This window comes from Peromyscus californicus, unplaced genomic scaffold (assembly GCF_007827085.1).
Source record: "Peromyscus californicus insignis strain IS unplaced genomic scaffold, ASM782708v3 Scaffold_6__1_contigs__length_162567912, whole genome shotgun sequence".
NCBI lineage: Eukaryota > Metazoa > Chordata > Mammalia > Rodentia > Cricetidae > Peromyscus > Peromyscus californicus.
In genome coordinates, this window is record NW_026294584.1 from 133,321,158 (window position 1) to 133,344,163 (window position 23,006).

General features: G+C 41.1%; 2 protein-coding genes across 4 annotated transcripts; both read right to left on the reverse strand.

Annotated features, from left to right (window-relative positions):
* Window positions 1-316: 316 nt before the first annotated feature.
* Window positions 317-23,006, reverse strand: Znf25 (zinc finger protein 25). Of its 3 annotated transcripts, none has more exons than XM_052720502.1 (6): window positions 22,830-23,006; window positions 20,960-21,063; window positions 6,355-6,481; window positions 6,017-6,112; window positions 3,939-3,993; window positions 317-3,473 (listed from the first exon to the last, which is right to left on the reverse strand). In XM_052720502.1, the coding sequence occupies exons 2-6, from the start codon at window positions 20,972-20,974 to the stop codon at window positions 2,411-2,413; spliced, it is 1,356 nt and encodes a 451-aa protein (XP_052576462.1). In that variant the 5' UTR covers window positions 20,975-21,063; window positions 22,830-23,006; the 3' UTR covers window positions 317-2,410. The 3 variants fall into 3 exon arrangements, with proteins under 3 accessions (XP_052576462.1, XP_052576463.1, XP_052576464.1); XM_052720503.1 differs by lacking the exon at window positions 22,830-23,006 and adding an exon at window positions 17,218-17,293 and having other exon boundaries at window positions 20,960-20,980; XM_052720504.1 differs by lacking the exon at window positions 20,960-21,063.
* LOC128098955 (60S ribosomal protein L30-like) lies at window positions 19,786-20,662 on the reverse strand. Its single transcript, XM_052720505.1, has one exon. It carries the CDS (start codon window positions 20,580-20,582, stop codon window positions 20,235-20,237), a length of 348 nt encoding a protein of 115 aa, XP_052576465.1. The 5' UTR covers window positions 20,583-20,662; the 3' UTR covers window positions 19,786-20,234.

A 23,006-nucleotide genomic window follows, 5' to 3' on the forward strand; every position in this document is an offset into this window, starting at 1 on the left:
TTCATGTTTCAGTTCTACATACTCAAAACCTAACGGGTTAAATTAATATTTTATTTCCTTGTGCATAAACCGAGCTATTTTTTCCATGGGCCCTGGCACTGGCTAGAGTCTGTCACTCAGCTGGCTTCATCCAGCCAGTGGTGGGATAAGGAAATCTCATATACACAAATATATATATATGCTAATAGTAATAAATTATATAGATGGCATGTTACTACAAGATAGTTAGAAAATTATAAATGATATAAGAAAAACTTGTCATTGACTCGGAAGAAAATAGATGAATATCATGGAAAATGATCAATTGAAAATTCAATTCAATTTAATTGAGGCAATGTTTATTTCATATATTTATTACACTCCAAGAAATTTGTTTTAATGTAACAATTCAGTAAGTAAAAAAACACATTTCTTTGGGAAAAATAATTCTAAGCCTAGGCTTTTTCCACATATAAATACAATACACAAAATAAATATACTGCACAGAAATCACCCACCCATATACTGCTGCATCATGTTTGGTAAACAGAACATTTATAAGATTGGGCTCAGGACCGGCTGCAGTGTGTGCAGCTCTGAGTAACGGAGACCTATGTGGTAAAGTGCTGGGTCATCAATGTCTTAGGCTCTCTTAGCCATGTGGTCTGCCTCTATTACTTAGCTCTGCTAGCACAATGTGAGGGCTGCCACAGGCACAATATAAGCAAATGGGTTTGGATTAGTGTTCTCAAAGTGCTTTATGTATAGACACTGGAATTTGGTTTCATACAACCTTCATGTGTCACAAAATATTTAATTTTTGCAATAATTGAGTAATATAAAACTAATCTCACCTAACAGGCTACAAAAATGGGCTGTGAATCTGGCAGATGGACTGTGGTTCACCAACCTCTGGCCTTGCCTACTCAGGATCTGCTCCTGAGCCACCATGGGTAGATACACAACCAAATCAAATCAAGGCACTAACAGCAATAAGGTGGGAGCTAAGCAGTGGCTTGCCAACCTTTTTACTGTATGATTCAGGAAATACAAATTAATGAGAATAATATCTAATGTCAAGTTTTTATGTTTTACAGACACTGTTCTAAGTGCTTTAAAATATTAACCTATTTCGACCTCAAAGCAATTCTAGGATGCTGCTATCATTGCTCTCACAGTAAGGGAAGCTGAGGCACAGTGAAGCTGCATGGCATGCCCATGCTGGGTCTAGAGCAAGGTAGCAGGAGCCTAGAATCTCACTTTTAGCCACTGGCCATGGTGCCTCCGCTACCCAGAAAAGGAAGGAAAAACCATGAGGTATTTTTCATACAAAATACAAACACAGATACCACTGCTACACAACATCTACAGTAAGATAAGTAAATACTGCTGCTTTAGAGGCTGTTCAGACTGCTACAAATGCATCTCCAACCCAAAGTTCAGCTGATTAGAATATAGCTGAAAAAATTACAAAATGATTTAAATTTCTTCTGAAGAGTCCATTTAGTAACAATGTCTGAACCCATTTGTAAGTGCCAGGAAGTAGATGAAAAGATACACTATGTTTTTAAAGTATACACCAACATATGTTATAGTAACAACACTATCAATGGAAATCACTGTTGATGTGCAAGTGTCCTCACACATTACAGCTATTGAGTTTAGGCACAATGACAGATGAGTCCCACGTGCAAATCACACACTTACAAATATTTTGTAGATACCCATGTACATACCTACATCCTACATATCAAAAACACTTCTTTGTTTAATGGTGTTTCCTGATTATTTTTGCTCTTTAAATAGCTTGATATATGTGATATTTGATGGTTTCTGTTTTTGTTGTTTGTTTCTTTAGGAAGTAAAATCAATCTTGGGACTGGCAACATGACTTACAGTGTGACTGCTGCCTTCAGTATAAATTCTTATAATTTTTGTTAAAAATATTTCAAATATTGATAATGCCTCCATAGGCACGATTAAAATAATAATATAGCCAACTTTCAGTGATGGATGTGTTCTTGATAAACTTCCAAATCTGTTGCAATCTGTGTACTAAGTCCCCTCAATCTTTTTAAGATGAGTGCCTCTGTGTGAAGAGACTTGTGAGTGCTGGGATACCCACGGGAGGTCCTCACTGTACTCTGGATGGTAGTGCTAGATGCTACTACAGAAACTTCTGGACATTCACTTGCTGGATTTCTGCCCCATTTTATCTTTCATGTTTTACAGTTTCTGCCACCTGATATTTATAAAAGTTGGCCATATTGTAAAGTTCTTCCTAATAAAATAATATAATTTCCTTCTGTATATGTACTGATAATCCTTAAGAAAAAAATAACTGACAATTTTTTTCTCGATACTTAGAAGGTTCTCCTTCTGTGTGTATTACATCAGAAGGATGAATTATGGCAGGGATTCTGAACTCAAGCTATTTGCTAGCTTTCCCCTTCTTAGCATGTGCCTTCTGATGTGTGGTGAGCTGTGACCTCTGGATGAAGTTTTCCCCACACTCCTGGCACTCATAGGGTTTCTCCCCTGTATGCTTTCTCTGGTGTATGACAAAATGTGACTTCTGAGAGAAGGATTTCCCACATATCTCACAGTCGTAGGGCTTCTCCCCTGTGTGAGTCCTTTCATGTAATCTGAGGACTGAGTTCACAGAGAAAGACTTGCCACACTCGGTACATTCATAGGGCTTCTCCCCTGTATGCTTTCTCTCATGTTTGGTGAGGTCTGATTTATAGTAAAAGTTTTTCCCACACTTACTACATTCAAAAGGTTTCTCCCCGGTGTGAGTTCGCTGGTGCACAGTGAGGGCTGACTTCTGGTAGAAGCAGTTTCCACATTCCTTACATTTATAGGGTTTCTCTCCTGTGTGAGTTCTCTGGTGTGTTTTGAGGTGTGAATTCCTAGAGAAGAGTTTCCCACATTCCTTACATTTATAGGGTTTCTCCCCTGTGTGTGTTCTCTGATGGACCGTGAGGTGTGACTTTTGAGAAAAGAATTTCCCACATTCCTTACACTCAAAAGGTTTCTCCCCTGTGTGTGTCTTCTGATGCACCAGGAGGTATGCCTTCACATAGAAGAACTTCCCACACTCCTTACACTCAAAAGGTTTCTCCCCCGTGTGTGTTTTCTGATGTTCTGTGAGGTGTGGCTTCTGGTAGAATGATTTCTCACACTGGCTACATTCATAGGGTTTCTCCCCTGCGTGGATTCTCAGATGTCTAGTGAGGGATGACAGGTGGTAGAAAATTTTGTTACATTCTTTACATGGGTAGGTTTTATCTCTGGTATGAACTTTCTGATGGATTGTGAGGTCTTCATTTTTATAGAAAGATTGCCCACATTTGTCACACTTATAGGACTTCTTGGTATGTGTTTCCTGGTGCACGATGAGGGAAGACTTCTGGCAGAAGGACTTTCCACACTCACTACAGTCGTAGCTTTCATGTTGGGTAGTTTTCCGACGTCTGCTGAGTTCTCCTTTCCTAGAGAGAAAGTTCCGAATTCATTAATAGGACTTACAAAGCTTTTTGGTGCTGTACATTCTCTGAATAACTTTGATGATGACTTTGATAATCCTGTTTATCAGGTTCATAAGGCTTCTCCACTGTGAGCACTGAGCTACACTGTGACTTAATACTGTACCGAATGAGGCTTCTCCTGAAGTCTTAGAGTTTCTTAGTGGCCAGACTGTACTTTTAGTAATGAAGCCTTCCTTACTGCATAGTTCAGAAGAAGGAAAAGATAACTACAAAGTTTGACTCTCTTGATCCTAAATCATGTCCCTCAGGAAGGCATATTTGTTTGGGTCACATTCTTTGGGATTCACTCCAGTGCTAGTTTAACCACATTTCATATTAATTAACAATTTCTCTCCCACTTCCAGCATTTCAAACAAGACTATTCTTCCTCACAGAGCTTCTATCCTGCACATTAATTCTTGAACTTGCCTTGCATTTCCAGCCTGGTGTTTGGCTCTGGGGTCAGGAACATTCCGTCTTCTGTCTACAAAGGAATTTTAACACCATTATGGTCAAAGGCTGATCTTAGTCTCCAGGCAAGTCTGTCAAGATGAAAGCACTCTCGAGTGAAATTTTCCTCTATACCATTAGTGACTGTTTTCATTGTTATTCTAGAGGGTTTCAAGGGGGGAATCATCTAGATCTGTGGGCATGTGTTGATTATATTAATTGATGTGGGAAGAAGCAGTGTAAAAGAGAGAGACATTGCCCCCGGGGTTCAGGTCTTGAATTGTGTAAGAATAGAGAAATCGAGAAGAGCGAGCCATAGACATGCACACTGCATTCGCTCTCTCCCAACACCGATATTTCCTGGATATAGTTGCCCACTATTATTTCTTATTCAACTTACTGTTCACTGTCTTTAATAAGCTAACAGCATTCTTTGATTCCATGTTCCTAATCAGCAACATATTTTTTTTCTGATCCATGTTCTTTCTTTTTTGTCTCGACTTTCACCTCCAGGTTTTTAGAGTTACACTGTCAGAAACGTCAGAGGTGTCTGGGTTTATAATCAGGTTCCTCCAGCGCCTGCTGAGTGAGTTTCAGTCTTCATTAGACTTTTCTTAAGATTTACTTATTTTGTGTGCATTGGTGTTTTGCCTGCATGTGTGTCTGTACGAGGGTGTCAGATCCCCTGGAACTGGAGCCCACAGGCAGTTGTGAGCTGCCATGTGGGGGCTGAGAATTGAACTCGGGTCCTTTGGAAGAGCAGCCAATGCTCTTAACCACTGAGTCATCTCTCCAGCCCCTAGACTTCTGTTTTTGACCTAAGAATGCCCTAGTTTCACTTATGCTTCAGTCATAAAATGACACGGCAGAAGCACTTGCAGGGGGACAGGGTTTATTCCATTTACAGTTCAGGGTTGGAGTCCATCACCGCAGGGAAGTCAAGGCAGAAACCTGAAGCAGCTAGTGATATCCATAGTCAAGAGCAGAGAGTAAATGAATGGAGGAACTAATGGACGCACATACAGGTCTTCACACCTACAAACATAGATTACTGTTTAATAGTATTCCTAGCAGATGCCTGAAACCACAGGTAGTCCTGCACTATACATCCTATAGCTTTCCTCTAATTTCCTACGATATACTTTCTTCCTCATTAGTAGAAACAAGTACTTTAAGGTTTCATTTTGGCATAGCTGAATTTCCAGGATTGCTACTCTTGTGCTTTGCAACTGTTAATAAGTAAAATAAGAATCATTTGAGCATAAGCAGTATGGTCTTTCCATAATTGGTCTGAAACCTAGATGGCTACCAAGTGACTAATGCAAGCAACACACAGTGTGGCTACAGTGGAGAAAAAGATTTTTCTTGTTAGCGATGAACAGCAAGGCTACCCAAGAATTCACCATGCTGCTCAGAATGGCATGTGATTTAAGTTTTTTTTTTTTTTTTTTTTTTTTTTTTTTTGGTTTTTCCGAGACAGGGTTTCTCTGTGTAGCTTTGCGCCTTTCCTGGAACTCGCTTTGGAGACCAGGCTGGCCTCGAACTCACAGAGATCCGCCTGGCTCTGCCTCCCGAGTGCTGGGATTAAAGGCGTGCGCCACCACCACCACCTGGCGTGATTTAAGTTTTATGAACTATTGATTTCTGGAATTTTCCAATATCTCCAGATTGCAGTTGGCCACAAATGAAATTGCAAGTGGACTAGCATTATTGTAGCTAGCAGATCACAACCTTGTATTATACTTCATCTGTCCAGAGCAATCTGGATATCAACAATAAAGTGAATTTCTCAGAATATCAATCTCCTCATGTGTTGAGGAATATCCCTGTTGTTTGGGTATTTGCTTTCCATATATTGTCTTAATTTTCACCTGAACAAGAGAACCTAGGATTTCCATGGAGAGAAGAAAAATGGATGTGACTTAGGATTCAAACATATGTAGACAGTATCTTTAATCATTTCTAGAACTATAGCAAACTTTAGAGAGACTACCTCAAAGGGCATTCTTGACAAGTATTTCGAAGGGTCACATGCAACATGATTTTTTCAAACGCACCAGCACGGTTCCGATTTGGAAGTTCTTTTTCTAATATCCATGGCTCTTTTCCTTTCTTCAACTTGGAGATCACACTGCGCTTAACCACTCGATAACCTATTAAAGATAAAGGATATGGCATGGATTCCTTCGAAGTGAGCAGGAAAACACCTGTGCTTCACAGATTCATTCTTTAAATGAAGAGATGGGATACATATATTTTTTTAGGAATTCCCAAACAGATTAACTTTGAATCATGAAACAAAGTATCACCTTACTTTACAGAGACCTTACATGTTCCAGCAGACTGGAGAAGAAATGGAAAAGCCTGGAGTTTCAGACGAGGAAAACTGTCTTACCCACAGCGACCAGGTGTCTGTAGTTCTCCAGCATCACATTCTTGTAAAGGGCCTTCTGTGCAGGGGTCAGTAACTTCCATTCTGCCTTGGTGAACTCCACAGTGACATCCCTTAATGTCACGGGTCCCTGAAACAACAATTCCAGTTCAGCCTGAAGTGACTCCAGGAGGAAGGCACAAAGGTGGGGAGGTAGAGCAACAGCAGCTCGCTTGCTTAGCATCCCTAAGGTCCTGAGTTCAACCTCAGGACAAAAAAGAACAGAAGAAAAGGCTAGGAGTGGCCTGTTACAGTCGCTCTGGATAGCTACAATAAAGCAATTACACAATTTTGTCAAAGAATTTCTCTTTTGACAAGAGGCAAAGATACAGATCCTTAATGTCCCTATGTGCAGCAGATGCTATGGCAGAAGTATGTTCAAGACACAAGGTGTTCAGATGATGACAATTATTAGCATTGTGTAATAGCTGTTAGATTTTATAAGGTGGTATAGAAGTAAAGAGTTCATAATTGGCAATGATATAGAAGTATGAGGAACAACAACTTTAGGGAAATGTAAATGACATAGAATGAGAATGGTGTGGAACTGAGTTAATTAACTTATGAAGCCAGGTAAGAGAACACAAAGAATGTTTGGTGCTTTTCCTTTGTCCCAACAAAACATATTTTGCACATACATGTAACAGACCTCATGTCATATATGTATTTACATCTATTGCATGAACTTTTCTAGGGGAGACACTAACAAATATCTCACCACAGATAGGACGCCAATGACAGACCAAAGTACAACTTTAACAAAGTTCAACTTGGTAAATCCAAGAGTTTACAGCTCTTTTCAAATTTAAGTTAAAAAAGAGAAAAAAATGAGTAGATATTCCTCAATTTCACACCATGTGGACTGCCTTAGACATTTTGGTGGTGCTCACCCACTTTGCAGATGCAAATGTAGACAACAGGAGCCACTGATGAGACAGGAGTGTGCCGTGGAGTTACAGGAGTAGATTAGTGATTTACAGAGAAAACTAAAACAGACCGAGCACATGGCACACAACAGTGATAAGGGCAATACACACAGTATCGCAGACACAGTGAAACCAAGAAGTATGATACAGTTTTGTGTTCCCGTATTTGTGTGTAGAGGTACATGTGCACGTGTGTGCACATGTGGAGGCCAGAGGCTGAAACTGCGTCTCTTGCTCTGCTATCCTCCTTGTGGTAGTTTGATAGGTGCTGGCATTTGAATATGTGGTCCCCAGTTGGTGGTGCGGCTTTGGAAGGACTAGGAGGTGTGGCCTTGCAGGAGGAGGTGTGTCACTGGGGGTGGGCTTCAAGGGTCATGTGCACATGTGTCCATCTTGTTTGTGTTTTACTTGGGGTTTTTGTTTTTGTGAGACAGGGTTTCTCACTTGGGCCTGAGGTTCACTGAACATGGCTCCCAGTTGGTGTTGCTGCTTGGGGAGGTTTCAGTGGTGTGGTACTCCTGAAGGATGCACAGCTTCACCTACTTCCATTTCACACTCTGTTTCACGCTTGTGTTTGATGATGGGAACTCTCAGCATCCTGCTCCAGCCACCATGCATGCTGCTTGCTTACATGCCTCCCCACCATCATGGACTCTTATTCCTCTGTAGCTATACGCCCAAATAAACTCTTTCTTCCACAGGTTGTTTTTGGTCATGGTGCTTTATCACAGGAACAGAAAAGTTACTAATATACCCAGCTTTTGATGTGGGTGCTGGGGATAAATTTAACTTCTCATACATGCCTAGCAAGTGCTTTACCAACTAAACTATCTCCCTAGCTTCTAGGAATTTATTTTATTCATGATCAAATCACAATAAAAGTTGATTTTATTATGATGAGGTATGAGAATGTTGCTCAAGTGTTGGTTCAAAATTCTATTCGTCGGTTAGCAAAGTTATACATTCCTAAAAACCCCTCAGAAGGTGGTCCTGGGGTGTATAAGAAAGCCAACTGAGCAAGCCAGGAAGAACAAGCCAGGAAGCTGTGTTCTCCCAGGGCCTCCTCTTCCGGTCCCTGTGCTGACTTCCCTCAATGCTGGACTGTGGCATGGGAGTGTAAGCCAAACAAACCCTTTCCTCCTCAAGTTCGTTTTGGCCAGTGTCTTTACCACAGCGATAGAAAATAAGCGACGCCATTAGCTTACAATGTTTATCCATGTGTATGCAAGTATGAGTGCGGGTGTAGGCCCTGAAGCCAGAAAAGAGACTAAGTGAGGGAGAGAAAGTGTTTAGAAGAGGAGAGACTGGGACACACATCCTGAGAGCAGAAAGGAAGCTGTGGGGGATGGGTGGAGCGGTGCATGCTGGGAGGTCGTAGGGGACGGGGTGGGGTGGGGTGGGGGACGAGTCGTGGGATCAGCTGAACAATTTTTGCTTGAAAATGACAAAACGAAACCTAATACTGCATATACTTTTCAAACATTTAAAAACAAGGAACAGAATTCACTAGAGAAAATCCACATCAGATTTGAGCGGCCAAATACAGAATCTGTAAAGCTGACCGGGTCGGAGCACAGCAACGCTGGCTCAGCACTCTAGTGTCCATGTAATGCATTACCTGTCACTACAGACTCAGAAAGAAAAGTCACACCATCATCTCAACAGATCCCTGCATGCGGCAGGCAGAGCCAGGCGGATCTCCGTGAGTTCGAGGCCAGTCTGGTCTACAGAGCAAGATCCAAGAACCAAAACTACACAGAGAAACCCTGTCTCAAAAAACCAAACCAAACCAAACCAAACCAAAAAAAAAAAAAGAAGAGAAGAGGAAGAGGAGGAGGAGAAGAAGAAGAAGAAGAAGAAGAAGAAGAAGAAGAAGAAGAAATAAATAACCTCAACTCATAATTTAAAACTTTATACAAAAATCAACTCAAGATAGAGCTAAACAAAAAAAAAATGTAAATCTAGGGCCTGGAGAGATGGCTCAGCAGTTAAGGGCACTGGCTCCTCTTCCAGAGGTTCTGGGTTCAATTCCCAGCACACACATGGCAGCTCACAACAATCCAAAACTTTAGTCCCATAGGATCCAATGCCATCTTCTGGTGTGCAGACATAGATGACAGCTAAGACAATTTTGAAAAGGAAAAGATTCATGCTATCTGGTTTCAAGTTTTCAGTTTGTCACATCTACCACAGTCTTTCCTTGATTTTCAGTTGTTCAACTTTTACTTAGTTTTGAAATGTTGAAGAGGAACAAGGAACCTCACAAATTGCTATGGAAGCACCGATTAGTGCCACAGCCCCTTTCTTGACATTGATGACGATTCTGATGAGTACCAGTCAGAACTGCATTAGTTACTTTGCTGTGATTAAAATATCTGAAAAAAGAAACTCAAAGAAGGGAGAGTTTACTGTGACTCAAAGTTCGAGGGTGCATAGTGTGGTGATATATTGTGTACCCCAATAAAGCCTGCCTGGGGATCAGAGGACAGAGCCAGGCACTAAATTAGACATAGAGGTCAGGCAGTGGTGGAACACACCTATCACTCAGGAGGCAGAGATCTGTCTGGATCTCTGTGAGTTCAAGGCCACACTGGGCTACATGAGAGAAACAGAACCAGGCAGTGGTAACACATACCTTTAATCCCAGGAAGTAATATGGCAGGGCAGAGCAAGGTATATAAGGCCTGAGGAAACAGGAACTCAGTCTCTTTAGGCTGAGGATTTCATAGAGGTAAGAACTAGTGGCTGGCTGCTCTGCTTCCCTGATCTTTCAGCTTTCACCCTGACATCTGGCTCTGGGCTTTTTATTATAAGACCTTTTAAGATTCGTGTTACAGCAGGTCTATCATGGCAGCATGGTCACAGCAGCAGGAGCTTGAGCAGCTGCTCTCACTGTCTGATGCCCAGACTCAGAGAATAATGAAAGCTCATCTTCACTCTCTTGTTTGCGTTCTGCCCAAGGCTGCAGCCCATGGGCGGTACCACACACAATTAGGGTTGGTCTTCCCACTGGCATTAGCCTGATCTTAAAGTCCTTCACAGACACGAGGAGAGGCATGTTTCCATGATAGTTATAAATCCCACCAAGTTGACAATATTAAACATCACAACTTCACCCCCTGTGAACTTGACATTCAAACGTATCATTTTAAATGATATAAAACTCATAACCATCCACGCCTCGTGATCTTAGAATGCAAAATGCATCCAGTCCCAACAATATTCAAAAGTTCAAAGTCTCCCTTGAGACTCAAGCTAATCCTGTGAGACCTTCCAACACCAAAAACGAGTACATACTTCCAACATACAGTGGTACAGGGTAAACATTCCTATTCCAGAATGTAGGGAGGAAGGTATAGCAAAGAAAGAGATGGAAGCAAGACAGAAACCTAGCAGGGAAAACACCCAATCCTTCAGCTCCATGTCCAGGACCCAGGATGCATGATGGACCTGATGGGCCCCTGAAGGCTTGGGTAGTCCTGCCCTTCTAGCTCTGCTGCCTGAAGCACACATAAACTCTCTCTTGAGTTGGCGCCAACATTTATTTAGAGTTTTTCTCAGCAGACATCCCACAGTTCTAGCATCTCCAGCTTCCTGGGGTCTCCATTATAACCTGGGCTTCATCTTCATAGCTTCATGGGCTTAGAGATGAACCCCCTTCTTCACATTCTCACAGCAGAGACACGGCAGCACTGGTGATGCTTACTTCACTCACTTGAGAGTGTCTGCCAGTTTTCCCCTTTGTAGCTATTTTTCTTTATCATACACTCTTACTTGAAAGCAAACCAAAGTCTAGTCTAGTCTTCTCAAGAGGGGAGGAAATATGTTCCACCTTCTAGAGGGGACAGTGTCCATACATACTATTTGGACTGTTTTGTGAAGAAGAATGAGCTCTTCTCATTTGCTTATTCAATAATTTATATTAAAATGGCTCTTACACTTATTTTATGCTTTCAATTAAAATCAAACATTATGGTATTTTAAAAAATTTTTATTTATTTTTTTATTTCATGTGCATTGGTGTTTTGCCTATACATATGTCTGTGTAAGGGTGTTGGATCCTCTGGAACTTGTGTTACAGACAGTTGTGAGCTGCCATGTTAGGTGCTGGGAATTGAACCTGGGTCCATCTGGAAGAGCAGCTGGTGCTCTAAACCGCTGAGCCATCTTTCCAGCCCTGCATTATGGTATTTTTAGTGCTTAATACTGTTCCAGCTTTTCCACTGAGGAGCGGTTTCAGGTTTGCCCCCATAGCCATTTACTCCAGTTATTCGGTTACATCATTTCCATACTTCCTGACAGTTTGGAATCACCCGAGCTTATTTAATGTATACCTTGCCTCACTATTAGAATCAATGAAGTCTCCAAAGAGTTTTAGTTACTTTATCCAAAAAATGACTCAGAAGCTGGGTGTGGTGGTGCATGCCTTTAATCCTAGCACTCAAGAGGCAGAGGCAGGTAGATCCTGGTCTATACTATACAGTGAGACTCTGTCTTAAAAATACAAAACAAAACACAAAAACAAAAAAATTCTTACACAACACAAAAACTACTCTGTATGCACTTCTATAACTATTAATTCAGAAATTTCAGAAGAAAATGACAATGATGGTGAGGATATGGAGAACTGGATGCCATGCATTGTTAACTGGGCTGTAAAAGGATACAGCCACCATGGAAAGCTGTTGGGCAGTTCCTCAGAGAATTAATTTAGCAATAAACTCAGTTCACCAACTGGAACTTTGGTAGTATCCTTACTTAAGCTGTCTTTGGTTCCTTTCCTGGGGTGAGTAAACATTTGCCCGCGTGCCCTCATGTCACACAACAAAATGATATGATTCTATACACAAAAGCCCTAAAATACTACCAAAAAACTTTCACAGCTGATAAATGCATTCATCAAAGTATCAGAATGCAAAATTAAGACACAAAAATCTTATATACAAATGACCAGCATACTGAGAAAGAGATCAGGGAAACAATCCCACTCCAAATAGCCTTACAAAGAATATCTCAGAATAAATCTCAATAAGGTAGTAAAGACTTGTATAATAAAAACACTAGCACACTGAAGAAAGGACTTGAAGAAGACACCAGGAGATGGGAAGACATCCCATACTCAGGGACTGACAGGATTAATATGTGAAAATGGCCACCCTGACAAAAGTAATTGACAGATTTGATGGATTTGATGCAATCGCCATCAAAATTCCAACACAATTATTCACAAAAAATTAAAGAATAATCTCAAATTTCACTTGGAAACAAACAAAAAAAAATCCCAGGATGCCAAAACAACCCTGAACAGTAAAAGAACTTTTATAGGTATCATCATTTCTGATTATAAGTTATACTACAGAGTTATAGTCACTAAAACAGTATGGCACTGGCATAAAAACAGACATGCTGATCAGTGGAATAGAACTGAGGACCCAAATATAAGTCTGTACACCTAGCATCACCTAATTTTTGACGAAGAAGCCTAAAATATACACTAGAGAAAAGACAACATCTTCAACAAATGGTGCTGGTCTAATAGGGAAGAGTGAAACCAGATTCCTATTTCTCATCCTGCACAAAACTCAACTCCAAATGGACCAAGGACCCCATTGTAAGACCTAAATCTTATTAAAGAGAAAGTATGGAATATGTTTCACCTTATAGGCACAGGAAAATACTTTCTCCACAGGACTCTGATAGCACAAGCATTAATAATAACAAATGACAAATGGGGCCACAGTAAACTCAAACACTTCTTAAGGCAAAGGACAGTGCCATCCAAGTAAAGAGGCAGCCTAGGGAGTGAGAAAAAGCCCTTACTAGTTATGCATCTGACAGGGGATTAGTGTATACAAAGAACAACAACAAAACACACACACACACACACACACACACACACACACACACACACACACACAAAACAAAAACCTAAATACCAAGGAAACAAAAACCTTGATATTAAAAACAGGGCACAGAATTAAAAAGAATTCTCAAAAGATGAAATACAAATGACTGAGAAATACTTTTTTTAAAAAAATGTTCATCATCCTTAGCCATCAGGGAAATACAAATTAAAATGACTTTGAGATTTCATCTTGTCCCAGTCAGAATGGGTAAGATCAAAGAAACAAATGACAATAAATACTGCATGGATATGTGGAAAGGGGACCACTCATTCACTGCTGGTGGGAGTAAGGACTGATGTATCCATTATGGAAATCAGCGTGGAGGTGCATCAAAAAGCTAGAACTAGATCTACTATGTGCTCCAGCTATGCCATTCCTGGGCATACAACCAAAGGATTCTATGTCTTACTATAGAGATACTTGCTTATTTGTGCTCACTGCTGTTGTATTCACAAAGCCAGCAAGGAAACAGCCTGGATGTCCAGCATATGATGAGTGGAAAATGAAAATGTGGCAATATACACAATGGAATATTATTCAGCTGCAAAAAAAAAAAAAGAAATTTGAAGATAAATAAATTGAGCTGGAAATAATCATTCCAAGTGAGGTAACCTACACCAAAAAGGGCAAATGTCACACATTTTTTTTCTCATAATGTGCAGGTTAGCTTTGACTCCTTAGATACGTACTCAAATCCCAATAGAAAGCAGGAAACTAGTAAGAGGCCACGTGGTGGTTCGAGAGAAGGGGATAGAACACAAGTGGTATGAAGGAAAAAAGAGGAATAATGGAACAGGAAGAGTTAAGTTGGGTGGGGAACAGGAGGGCAGAGTAGAGGAGGGCATATGGAGAGAGAGAACATCCACTAAATGCCTTTGAAAAGCAATATATAACTACTACAGACGCTTCCTAAAATATATACATATAAATCATATATGAAAGGAGTTTAAACGGAGTCATTCTGTATTAGGTCCAATACCTCTCCCAGATACATTAGGCTATTGAATAATAATCCTAGTACCAGGCTTTTTGTGCTGTTGGTCAGTGGAGTCTCACAGACAACCCAAATATTACAGGCTACTGCCATGACTCCTAGTTACCATAGAACTTAATGTTAAGACCTTACTGCTGAAGGTCTCGTATACTTGAGTCATAAGACATAGATAAATCAAGCTGGTACCAACCCAGAGGCTGCATCCCTACTGGCTAGCTTTCATAGAGCTAAATGGTGTTTTCCAGACACATTGAGACATACATGAATTCACAGTAGTTATGACAGCATGCACAAGACCTGTGCAAACTCATGACAAATGAAATTCCAAAATGGGGAGGGGAGGGGAGTGGAGTATGAAGCCACACTCCTAGCTGAGGAGTTACCCACAACTGCTAGCTGCTGGGAGAGGAGGAACAGGTTCTTTTGGCGCGGGGTGTTTTGAGACAGTTTCTTTGTGTATCCCTGACTGTCATGGAACTCGCTCTGTAGACCAGGCTGGCCTTGAACTCACAGAGATCCTCCTGCCTCTGCCTCCCGAGTGCTGGGATTAAAGGTGTGTGCCATCATTGAAGAACATTTTTTTTAAAGATGTGGCTCCTTATAGGGAATCAGCTCCAGCGGAAGGTGACATATATCAAAGTATATTGGACTTAATTTTTTTTTAATGAGGATACAAAATTGGGTGGGCAGGGAAGTGCAGGTGGATCTGGGAGGAGTTAGGGACTAGGAATGAATCTGATCAAAATATGTTGCATCAAATTCTCAAGGAATTTTGAAAAGTATTTTTTAAATGTTAAGATACAACAAATTGAAGGCTCTGACAAGCTCTCTGACACACTCAGACTTCTATCTCAAAGTAACTTTAACTCCATTCACCCCATAAGGAAATCCAGAGACTCAGGGTCACGCCTCATAACCAAATTACACAGTAACAATCAGCACCAAACGGCAGCAACATTCATGATACATACATCCTAAGAGCCTGTGTTTCTTGATTAAATGGGCATTTAAGGTGACCTATAGTATAGCTAGCTGAGATTCAATAATATATTAAATACCCATAGTTTGCTAATGAGTAGATAATATTACAAAACAATTCCCACTGCAATCCCCTTTCCTTTTCTGATGATAAAATAAGACAGTAAGACTTCAATCAAGACATCATGAAGATACTTGCACATCAATGTTTACTGTAGCACTGTTCATAACAGCTACGTTATAAAACCAACGTGTGTCCAACAAGAGAAAACGGATAAAGAAAATGTGGCATATACACACAAAGGAATTTCTGCCCTAAGGCATAAAGAAGTCACGTGCTTTGCAGGTAAATAGATGTAACAGCAGATAATCACATTAACTGAGTCGAGCCATTCTCCGAGTGACAGATGCAGGATGCGTTCGCTCATTTGAGGGTCCTACAGTATATAGATACACAAAGTCACACATGTATGTATGACACAAAAATAAAAGTGACACTGCATAGGGACAGAGGGGACTAAAGTAAGGGAGGGGAAAGGGATGCCAGAGATGTGAATAGAAATACAGAGTCATTCTGTAACCCGGGTTCCATTATATGCTTGTATGAAACCTTAAGACAATGCTTGCAGTGTTTCCCAATATAATTTAAGATGTTTATCATTGTTATTGGCTTTTTTTAATTAAAAATTTTCACACAGTACATTTTGATCATATTGTTGTCTTCTAATTTCTCGATCCTTCTCACTTCCTATCCACCCAACTTCATGTTCGCTTGCTCTCTCTCCTCAAATGAAAATCAAAACAAAGCAAAACAAAACCAATATGACAAAAAACGTACCAAAATAAAACAAAAAATCATACAAAAACCTTGGCTTGGAATCAGTTTTGTGTTGGCCAACCACTCCAGGTCATGGGGCCTGCCCTGGAGTGTGGATAGTGTACCCAGCAGGTATCAAATGCAAATAGCTTCTTGGTTAGGGGTGGGACTTTGAGCCCATTTCCCTTTCTCTGTGCTGGCACTTCGTTTTTCTTCTTCTGGTTTGAACTTATGTAATGCAGTCACAGTTTCTGTGAGTTCATACATCAACTCTATCCCAGAGAGGGAGCTAGAGGTGGCATGGCCTAATTGCTTAGCACAGCTAAGGTGTGTACTGTAATAAGGCCATACTGTGTCCTTGATCATTTTAAGTTTAGGTATAATGTTCCTATTACATGTCACAAGCAAATGGTATGTGAGAAGCAGAGAGGGGGGGAAGAAATCAGGTCCAGGTCATGGTGGCCGATTTGATCCAGCGATTGCTTTGATGACTTTACTAACTACTTCTCTCTCCCGAAGACTGCATCCCCGCCTACTGAGTCTTATCTGTATCAGATCTTAGGAATGAGTCTCTTTGCCATCACGAGACATCAAGCAATAGTTGTCCTCTACAAGCACAGAATGTGATGCTTAACCAATAAGGAGAACTATGATCTAAAGTGCCCAGAAACAGGGCTGCACCCATGTTAAAGATTCTACTGACTGAATGATTACATCTTCTGTAGTTATGGAGCCCTAGGGCATCACTAATCCAAAGCCAAATTACCTTGGTCTATCTTCAGCATTCCTAATAGCCATTCATGTCCCACTTTGTGTTTGACCTAACATCTCTCCTTGTTAAAACTCCCTTTTGGAACTACAAACAGACCCCCAGCTTCCATGAATCAAAAACCAACAATATCATCAGGTAGTGTTTGAGGCCTAGACCAGCCCTGCTTCACTGTAACCTGCCTCCCTGAGACTTTCACTAATGTATTTTTAAGGGACTTGATTTATAACTTTCTTCTGCTTTTACAAAAACTTCATTAAATTGTTACCAACTTGGGACATGGTGTTTGAGATAACCAGAGTCTGTGTTCCTGAGCCACAGTCGGTCATATTTTGCTCTAAAATAAACTATCTCTCATCCCTTCTGACTTGAGTGCTGTGGTTTTGCAATGACATTCTTCCCTCTTAATTAAACTCAGGAGTCTCCTTAATTATTACCTTTGAGAACAGCATTCTTTAATAAACACATGATCTGTTTTTCACTTCTTTGCTTCCAAATTGCTTGACTACACTGCTGAACATAAATCAGAAATGCCAGTCAAATATTGATAAATTTTACATTTATTTTTAAAACCATATTTGTTAATATCATCAGAGACCTAGTCAGAAAATTCCTCAGGTAGTCATGTTCAGTTCATTAGGAAGGTCATACGTTTTCCCAAATCCTAATTCTCATATTAATCAAATTTTAAAATTAGCAAAAAAAGAAACAAAAATACTAACAGTTCTTTTCCTGGAAGTGACAGACTCATTTCATAAAATTAAAAAAAAAAAGTTTGTTTCTGGGCTTGGAGTGGCGCACACCTTTAATCCTGGCACTTCCAGGGCAGAGGCAGGAGGATCTCTGTGAGCTCTAGTCAAGCTAGAGCCACAGAGCGAGACTCTGTCAATTCTGAATAACCAGTTTTTCTGCCAGTTCTTTCAAATATAAAAGATATTCCAAGATATTTGCGTAAAAATCACACAAGTGCTTGTCCTAGGGCACCAATGGCCACAGTTTAGGCTCAGCAGAAGGATCTTACGTGAACATCCCATTCCATCACACAATACATTACAAAGATGTGTACTTAACAGTCACAGGCTAACATAATTAATAATTTCTAGAGTAGCATTAAGGATGAATGTGATGCTCAACTATGTTCATAGCAGCACTATTTGTAATAACCAGAACCTGGAAACAACCTAGATGCCCCTCAACTGAAGAATGGATAAAGAAAATGTGGTACATATATGTAATGGAGTACTACTCAGCAGAGAAAAACAATGACAGCATGAAATTTGCAGGCAAATGGATGGAACTAGAAAATATCACCCTGAGTGAGGTAACCTAGACTCAGAAGGACAAACATGGTATGTACTCACTCATAAGTGAGTTCTAGATGTAAAGCAAAGGATAACCAGACTGCAACCCACAGCTCCAGGGAGGCTAGCTAGTAAGGAAGACCCTAGGAAGGACACATGGATTGCCCAGTGATGGAGAAATAGATGAAATCTACATGAATAAACTGGGAGTGTAGGGGGGTAATGGAGGGCAAGGGTTGGGGGATGAGAACATAGGGGAATGGAGGTTTGAGCTGGAACAGGGACAGATTGGGAGAGCAAGGAAAGAGATACCATGATAAATGAAGACATCATGGGAACAGGGAGAAGCAGAGTGCTAGGGAAGTTCCCAGGAATCCACAAGGATGACCCTACCATAGACTACTGGCAATAGTCGAGAAGGTGCCTGAACTGTTCTACTCTGGTGATCAGATGGCTGAATATCCTAACTGTCATGATAGAGCTCTCATCCAGTGACTGATGGAAGCAGATGCAGAGATCCATGGCCGTGTGCCAGGTTGAGCTCCAGAAGTCCAATCGTTGGGAGAGAGGAAGGATTCTATGAGCAAGGGACATCAAGGTCATGATGGGAAAAAGTATAGAGACAACTAGTCAAACTAGTGGAAACACATGAACTGTGGACCAATAGCTGAGGAGCCCTGATAACTTGGACCTGCCTCAACTGAAAGTTCCTGGCTCTGCTGACTCCTCATGGGAGACCTTGCTTTGGAGGAGGTGGGAATGGGAGGTGGGTTGTGGGGGAAAGGCTGGGGGGCAGGAGGAGGGAGGACAGGGGAATCTGTGGTTGGTATGTAAAATGAATAGAAAATCTCTTAATAAAAAAATAAATAAAAACAAAACAACAATAACAACAAAAAGGATGAATGTGAATGTAAAGTATGACAAGGAATTAGGAAAGGTGAACCACTATTACAAGTGTGTTTTCATTATCTCTTAATCATCAAAAGGTAAGTTTTTGCCGTTCCTTTGAAGACATCCTTCAGGAAACTAGAAGTCTTTTACTTAGCTCTTTGCAAAAATCCAATGATAATAAATTTGGTGTCACTGTCACTATTTTATTTGCAAGCTCTTCACTTTCATGCTACATTGAAAGTTAAATATGAATCAGTCACCTTATATCTTTAAAGCAGTGGTTCTCAACCTGTGGGTTGTGATCCCTTGGGGGGGGGGGTCAAACAACCCTTTCATTGGGGTCGCCTAAGACCACTAGAAAATACAGATATTACATTATGATTCATAACAGTAGCAAAATTACAGCTATAACGTAGCAACGAAAATAATTTTATGGTTTGGGGTCACCATAACATGAGGAACTGTATTAAAGGGTCACAGAGTTAGGAAGGTTGAGAACCAGTGCTTGAAAGAATTGTTCTTAGAGGGGCTGGAGAGATGGCTCAGAGGTTAAGAGGATTGACTGTTCTTCAAGAGGTCCTGAGTTCAATTCCCAGCAACCCCATACATGGTGGCTCACAAGCATCTATAATAAGATCTGATGCTGTCTTCTAGAATGAAGGCAAACATGCAGACAGAATACTGTATACATAATAAATAAAATTAAAAAAAAAGGATTGTTCTTAGTTTGGAGCAGAATGCTGACTTACTGTGACACAAATGTTGTATGAAGTGTATCTGAGATGAAATTTCAGCAAGGAAATAAAAAATAGCTTCACTCCCTCACGATACATTTAATTTAATATATAAACACTGTACAATAATATGTACCAAAAATGTACAGCAATGCATTTCATATGTCAACATAACTCACAACTTCTGCTACTCAACTGGCTCACTCTTTCCTCAGCTGCTCCCTACCATCAGTCTCACTGTTGAAAGTCATGTAGGACAGTCATCAACCTCTCACAGCTTTCACACCATCAGTACAAAGGCAATTTGCTCGTTAATACTATGACCTTTGACATTACCGAATCCCTTGAAAGGGTCTGAGGGCAGTTGGGACTCTGTAGACCATACTTTAAGAGCAACTGTGTTATTTAACCCTGAAGGTGATTTTAAACCAATCATACTTTCTAATTTAATACAGAGACTCGCTTTTCTTTTTTTTTTTTTTTAAAAGGAGCTCTGGTAAAGTTTTATTAAAGAAAAACTTTCCTGGTTTACTTTTCACCAGTCTGTTCTGGCATGCTTCTAATAATATCAGAATCACCTGGGTCAATGATAGTCAGTGTGCATACTCTGTAGTATTTTCCACATGCTGTGCCCAATTCAATGTTATTGCCACTGTAGTGATGAACACCAGTTTTCGCCAACATGGCATAGTATTCTATTTCAGATTTCCTCAAAGCTGGACAGTTGTTGGCGAGGATAACCAATTTCGCTTTGCCCTGTCTGATCATCTTCAGAGTCTGTTTGTACCCCAGCACGTACTTTCCACTTTTCATAACAAGTTGGAGCCTAGAGTTGATCGACTCCAGAGACTTTTTCGTCTTCTTTGCGGCCACCATCTTCCTGCCTTAGGTGCGGGACAGCCCCCAACCAACACCAGCCGCCAAGATGACCAGGGGCTCGCTTTCTTTTTTTAGATTTATTTATTTTATTATTTTATGTGTATCAGTGGTTTGCCTACAGGTATGTATGTATGTGCACCATGTAAATGTCTGGTACCGTGGAGGTCAGAAGAGGGTATTGAATCCTCTGGGACTAGAGTTACAGATGGTTTTGAGACACCACGTGGGTGCTGGGAATCAGACCTGGGTCCTCTGCAAGAGCAACAACTGCTCTTAACCACTGAGTCAGTTCTCCAACCCCAGAGATTCTCTTTCGAGAAACCTCACCGAACATATGTGTGCACACACAGACTTAAACCAATTAAGTTACTCACCTTGAACTTGTTCATTTTCTGTTGTGTTTTTAGAAAGGGTTTCTACCCTTTAAAGCTGGGAGAGTGAAGTCATAAGAAACCTTGTCACCACAGCTCCAGGTCTCCTGTGAGAAATTTGCATACAACATTTTAGTACTATCTATGGAGAAGCTGTCTTTTTGATCCAATCAGGACTACGATGGAGTAATACTCACCTATCTATTGATAGTTCTAACATAATCTCAATGAGCCCGAGACATTTTTTCTTTTACTAAATCTAAACATTTCAACTGTCTGTTTGAAAAGCATGTGTCTGCTTACCGACTAACGCAAAAGTCAGTAAACACTGAATAACGGATTAGTTTCAAAGGGGTATAACATATACAAACTGAGAACCTTATGCGTTTGCATTGGAGACAACATTTTTTCTGTCAATACTACAACTCCCCAAAAGTTAGAAAGTCATTTCAAAGCTTTCAAACATGACACTTATCTTCCTAAATTACATTGTCTCAAAGCAAAAAGAAACTAAAACACTATTTCAAGAACCTTACATATGATACATTTTGACTTAGATATGATACATTTTCACTTAGATATGATACATTTTGACTTTGGTTCTGTTGCCCAGCCTGCTGCTAACACAGGGACTTAGTTTCAATGCTCTTATCTTTAAAGTGAACCGAACTAGATAATAGTGAATAACCCTTCACCAAGCCTTTAGTCAAGTCTTGACAGCAACACAACAAATCGAGATCCCTGTAATTGACTATCCTCTCAAAACAGGCTAAATCTGGGGTAAAATTTAATTAAGTCTTCATGAGCTTTGGCATGACTCCCAAGTCTAGTTTTGAAACAAGTCTATCCCAAAAATAGCAATTTGAAGCGAGATGTGGTGATACACACCTTTAACGCCCCCCCACTCCACCCCAATGGAAAGGCTGAGGCAGGACAGCAAGATCAAGGCCAGCTTAAGCTACACGGTGAGAGCTAAACCAGCTTGGAATACATAGTGAGACTTTTTTTTTTTTAAGTTACTGATTAGTTAGACAACAGTTTTAGTACCATATTCCCTGAACAGGCATATCGTGTATACAGTTAAAGAAAGCAAATGTTCAAATCCAGCCAGCAGGGTGCTTACAAAATGCCTACTATGTAAGTGTAGGGTAAAAGGCAATAAGGCCAGATACAAATGAGCCAATCATCAGCACTAGGTAATCGCCTTCACAACAGAGAACATATATGAAGTACGGTTTTCATCTTTTAAAGAAACAAATCTGTCTCTGCTAGTAGACGTGGTGGCACACACCTGTAAACCCAGCATTCAACACCAGGCTCAACAGCTCCAAACTAGTCTGGAGCTACATGACCAGACTGTGCACCCCTCCCCCTCCCCAATCTGTCTCATTTCTATTCCCTTTGAGGATGATTACGACATTCAGCTTCTCGGTGAAATTTAATATTGAAAGGTATTTTTAAAAGTAATACTGTTCTTCCAAATAACTGCTCAACAGTCTAACAAAGGCTGGTTGAGGGAATGCAGGGAGAGCCTTAATTAATCGTTCACACTAAGGGATCCAGAGGAGGCTCAGTAATTTTTAGAAATAGAAGACTCCAGGTATGATCACGTATGCTTCATTGCTATGTTCTCAGCCGCAGCGCAGAAAGCAGACGCAGACAGGACTGCCAGGGACAGGCGGCAACCACCGAGTAGAACAATAGCGGATTAGGGCCACCCGCAGGCACTGGGTAAACCAAACAGCGCCTGGGAACGCGACCGCAGGGCCGAGATGAAAGGACCCAGCGCGGGTGATCGGGAAGCCGCGGGCGCGGCTGCTTCCCCGGCACTCTGCACGACTGCCCTGCTCCGTGCGCCCAGGGCGAGCCTCACCTCGGTGACAGCGGTGTCAGGGAGTCCCGCGGCCTCCGCTGCAGACGCTCGCTCGGGGGTGGCTGAGAAGCGGGCGGACGCCGACGTGGCGGGCTGACGAGGGAGCGGCCAGTGGGCGCCACGTCACCCGGGCGGCGGCTCAGACCAGCCTCCTCGCCGCGGCCCTCTCTTCTCCCC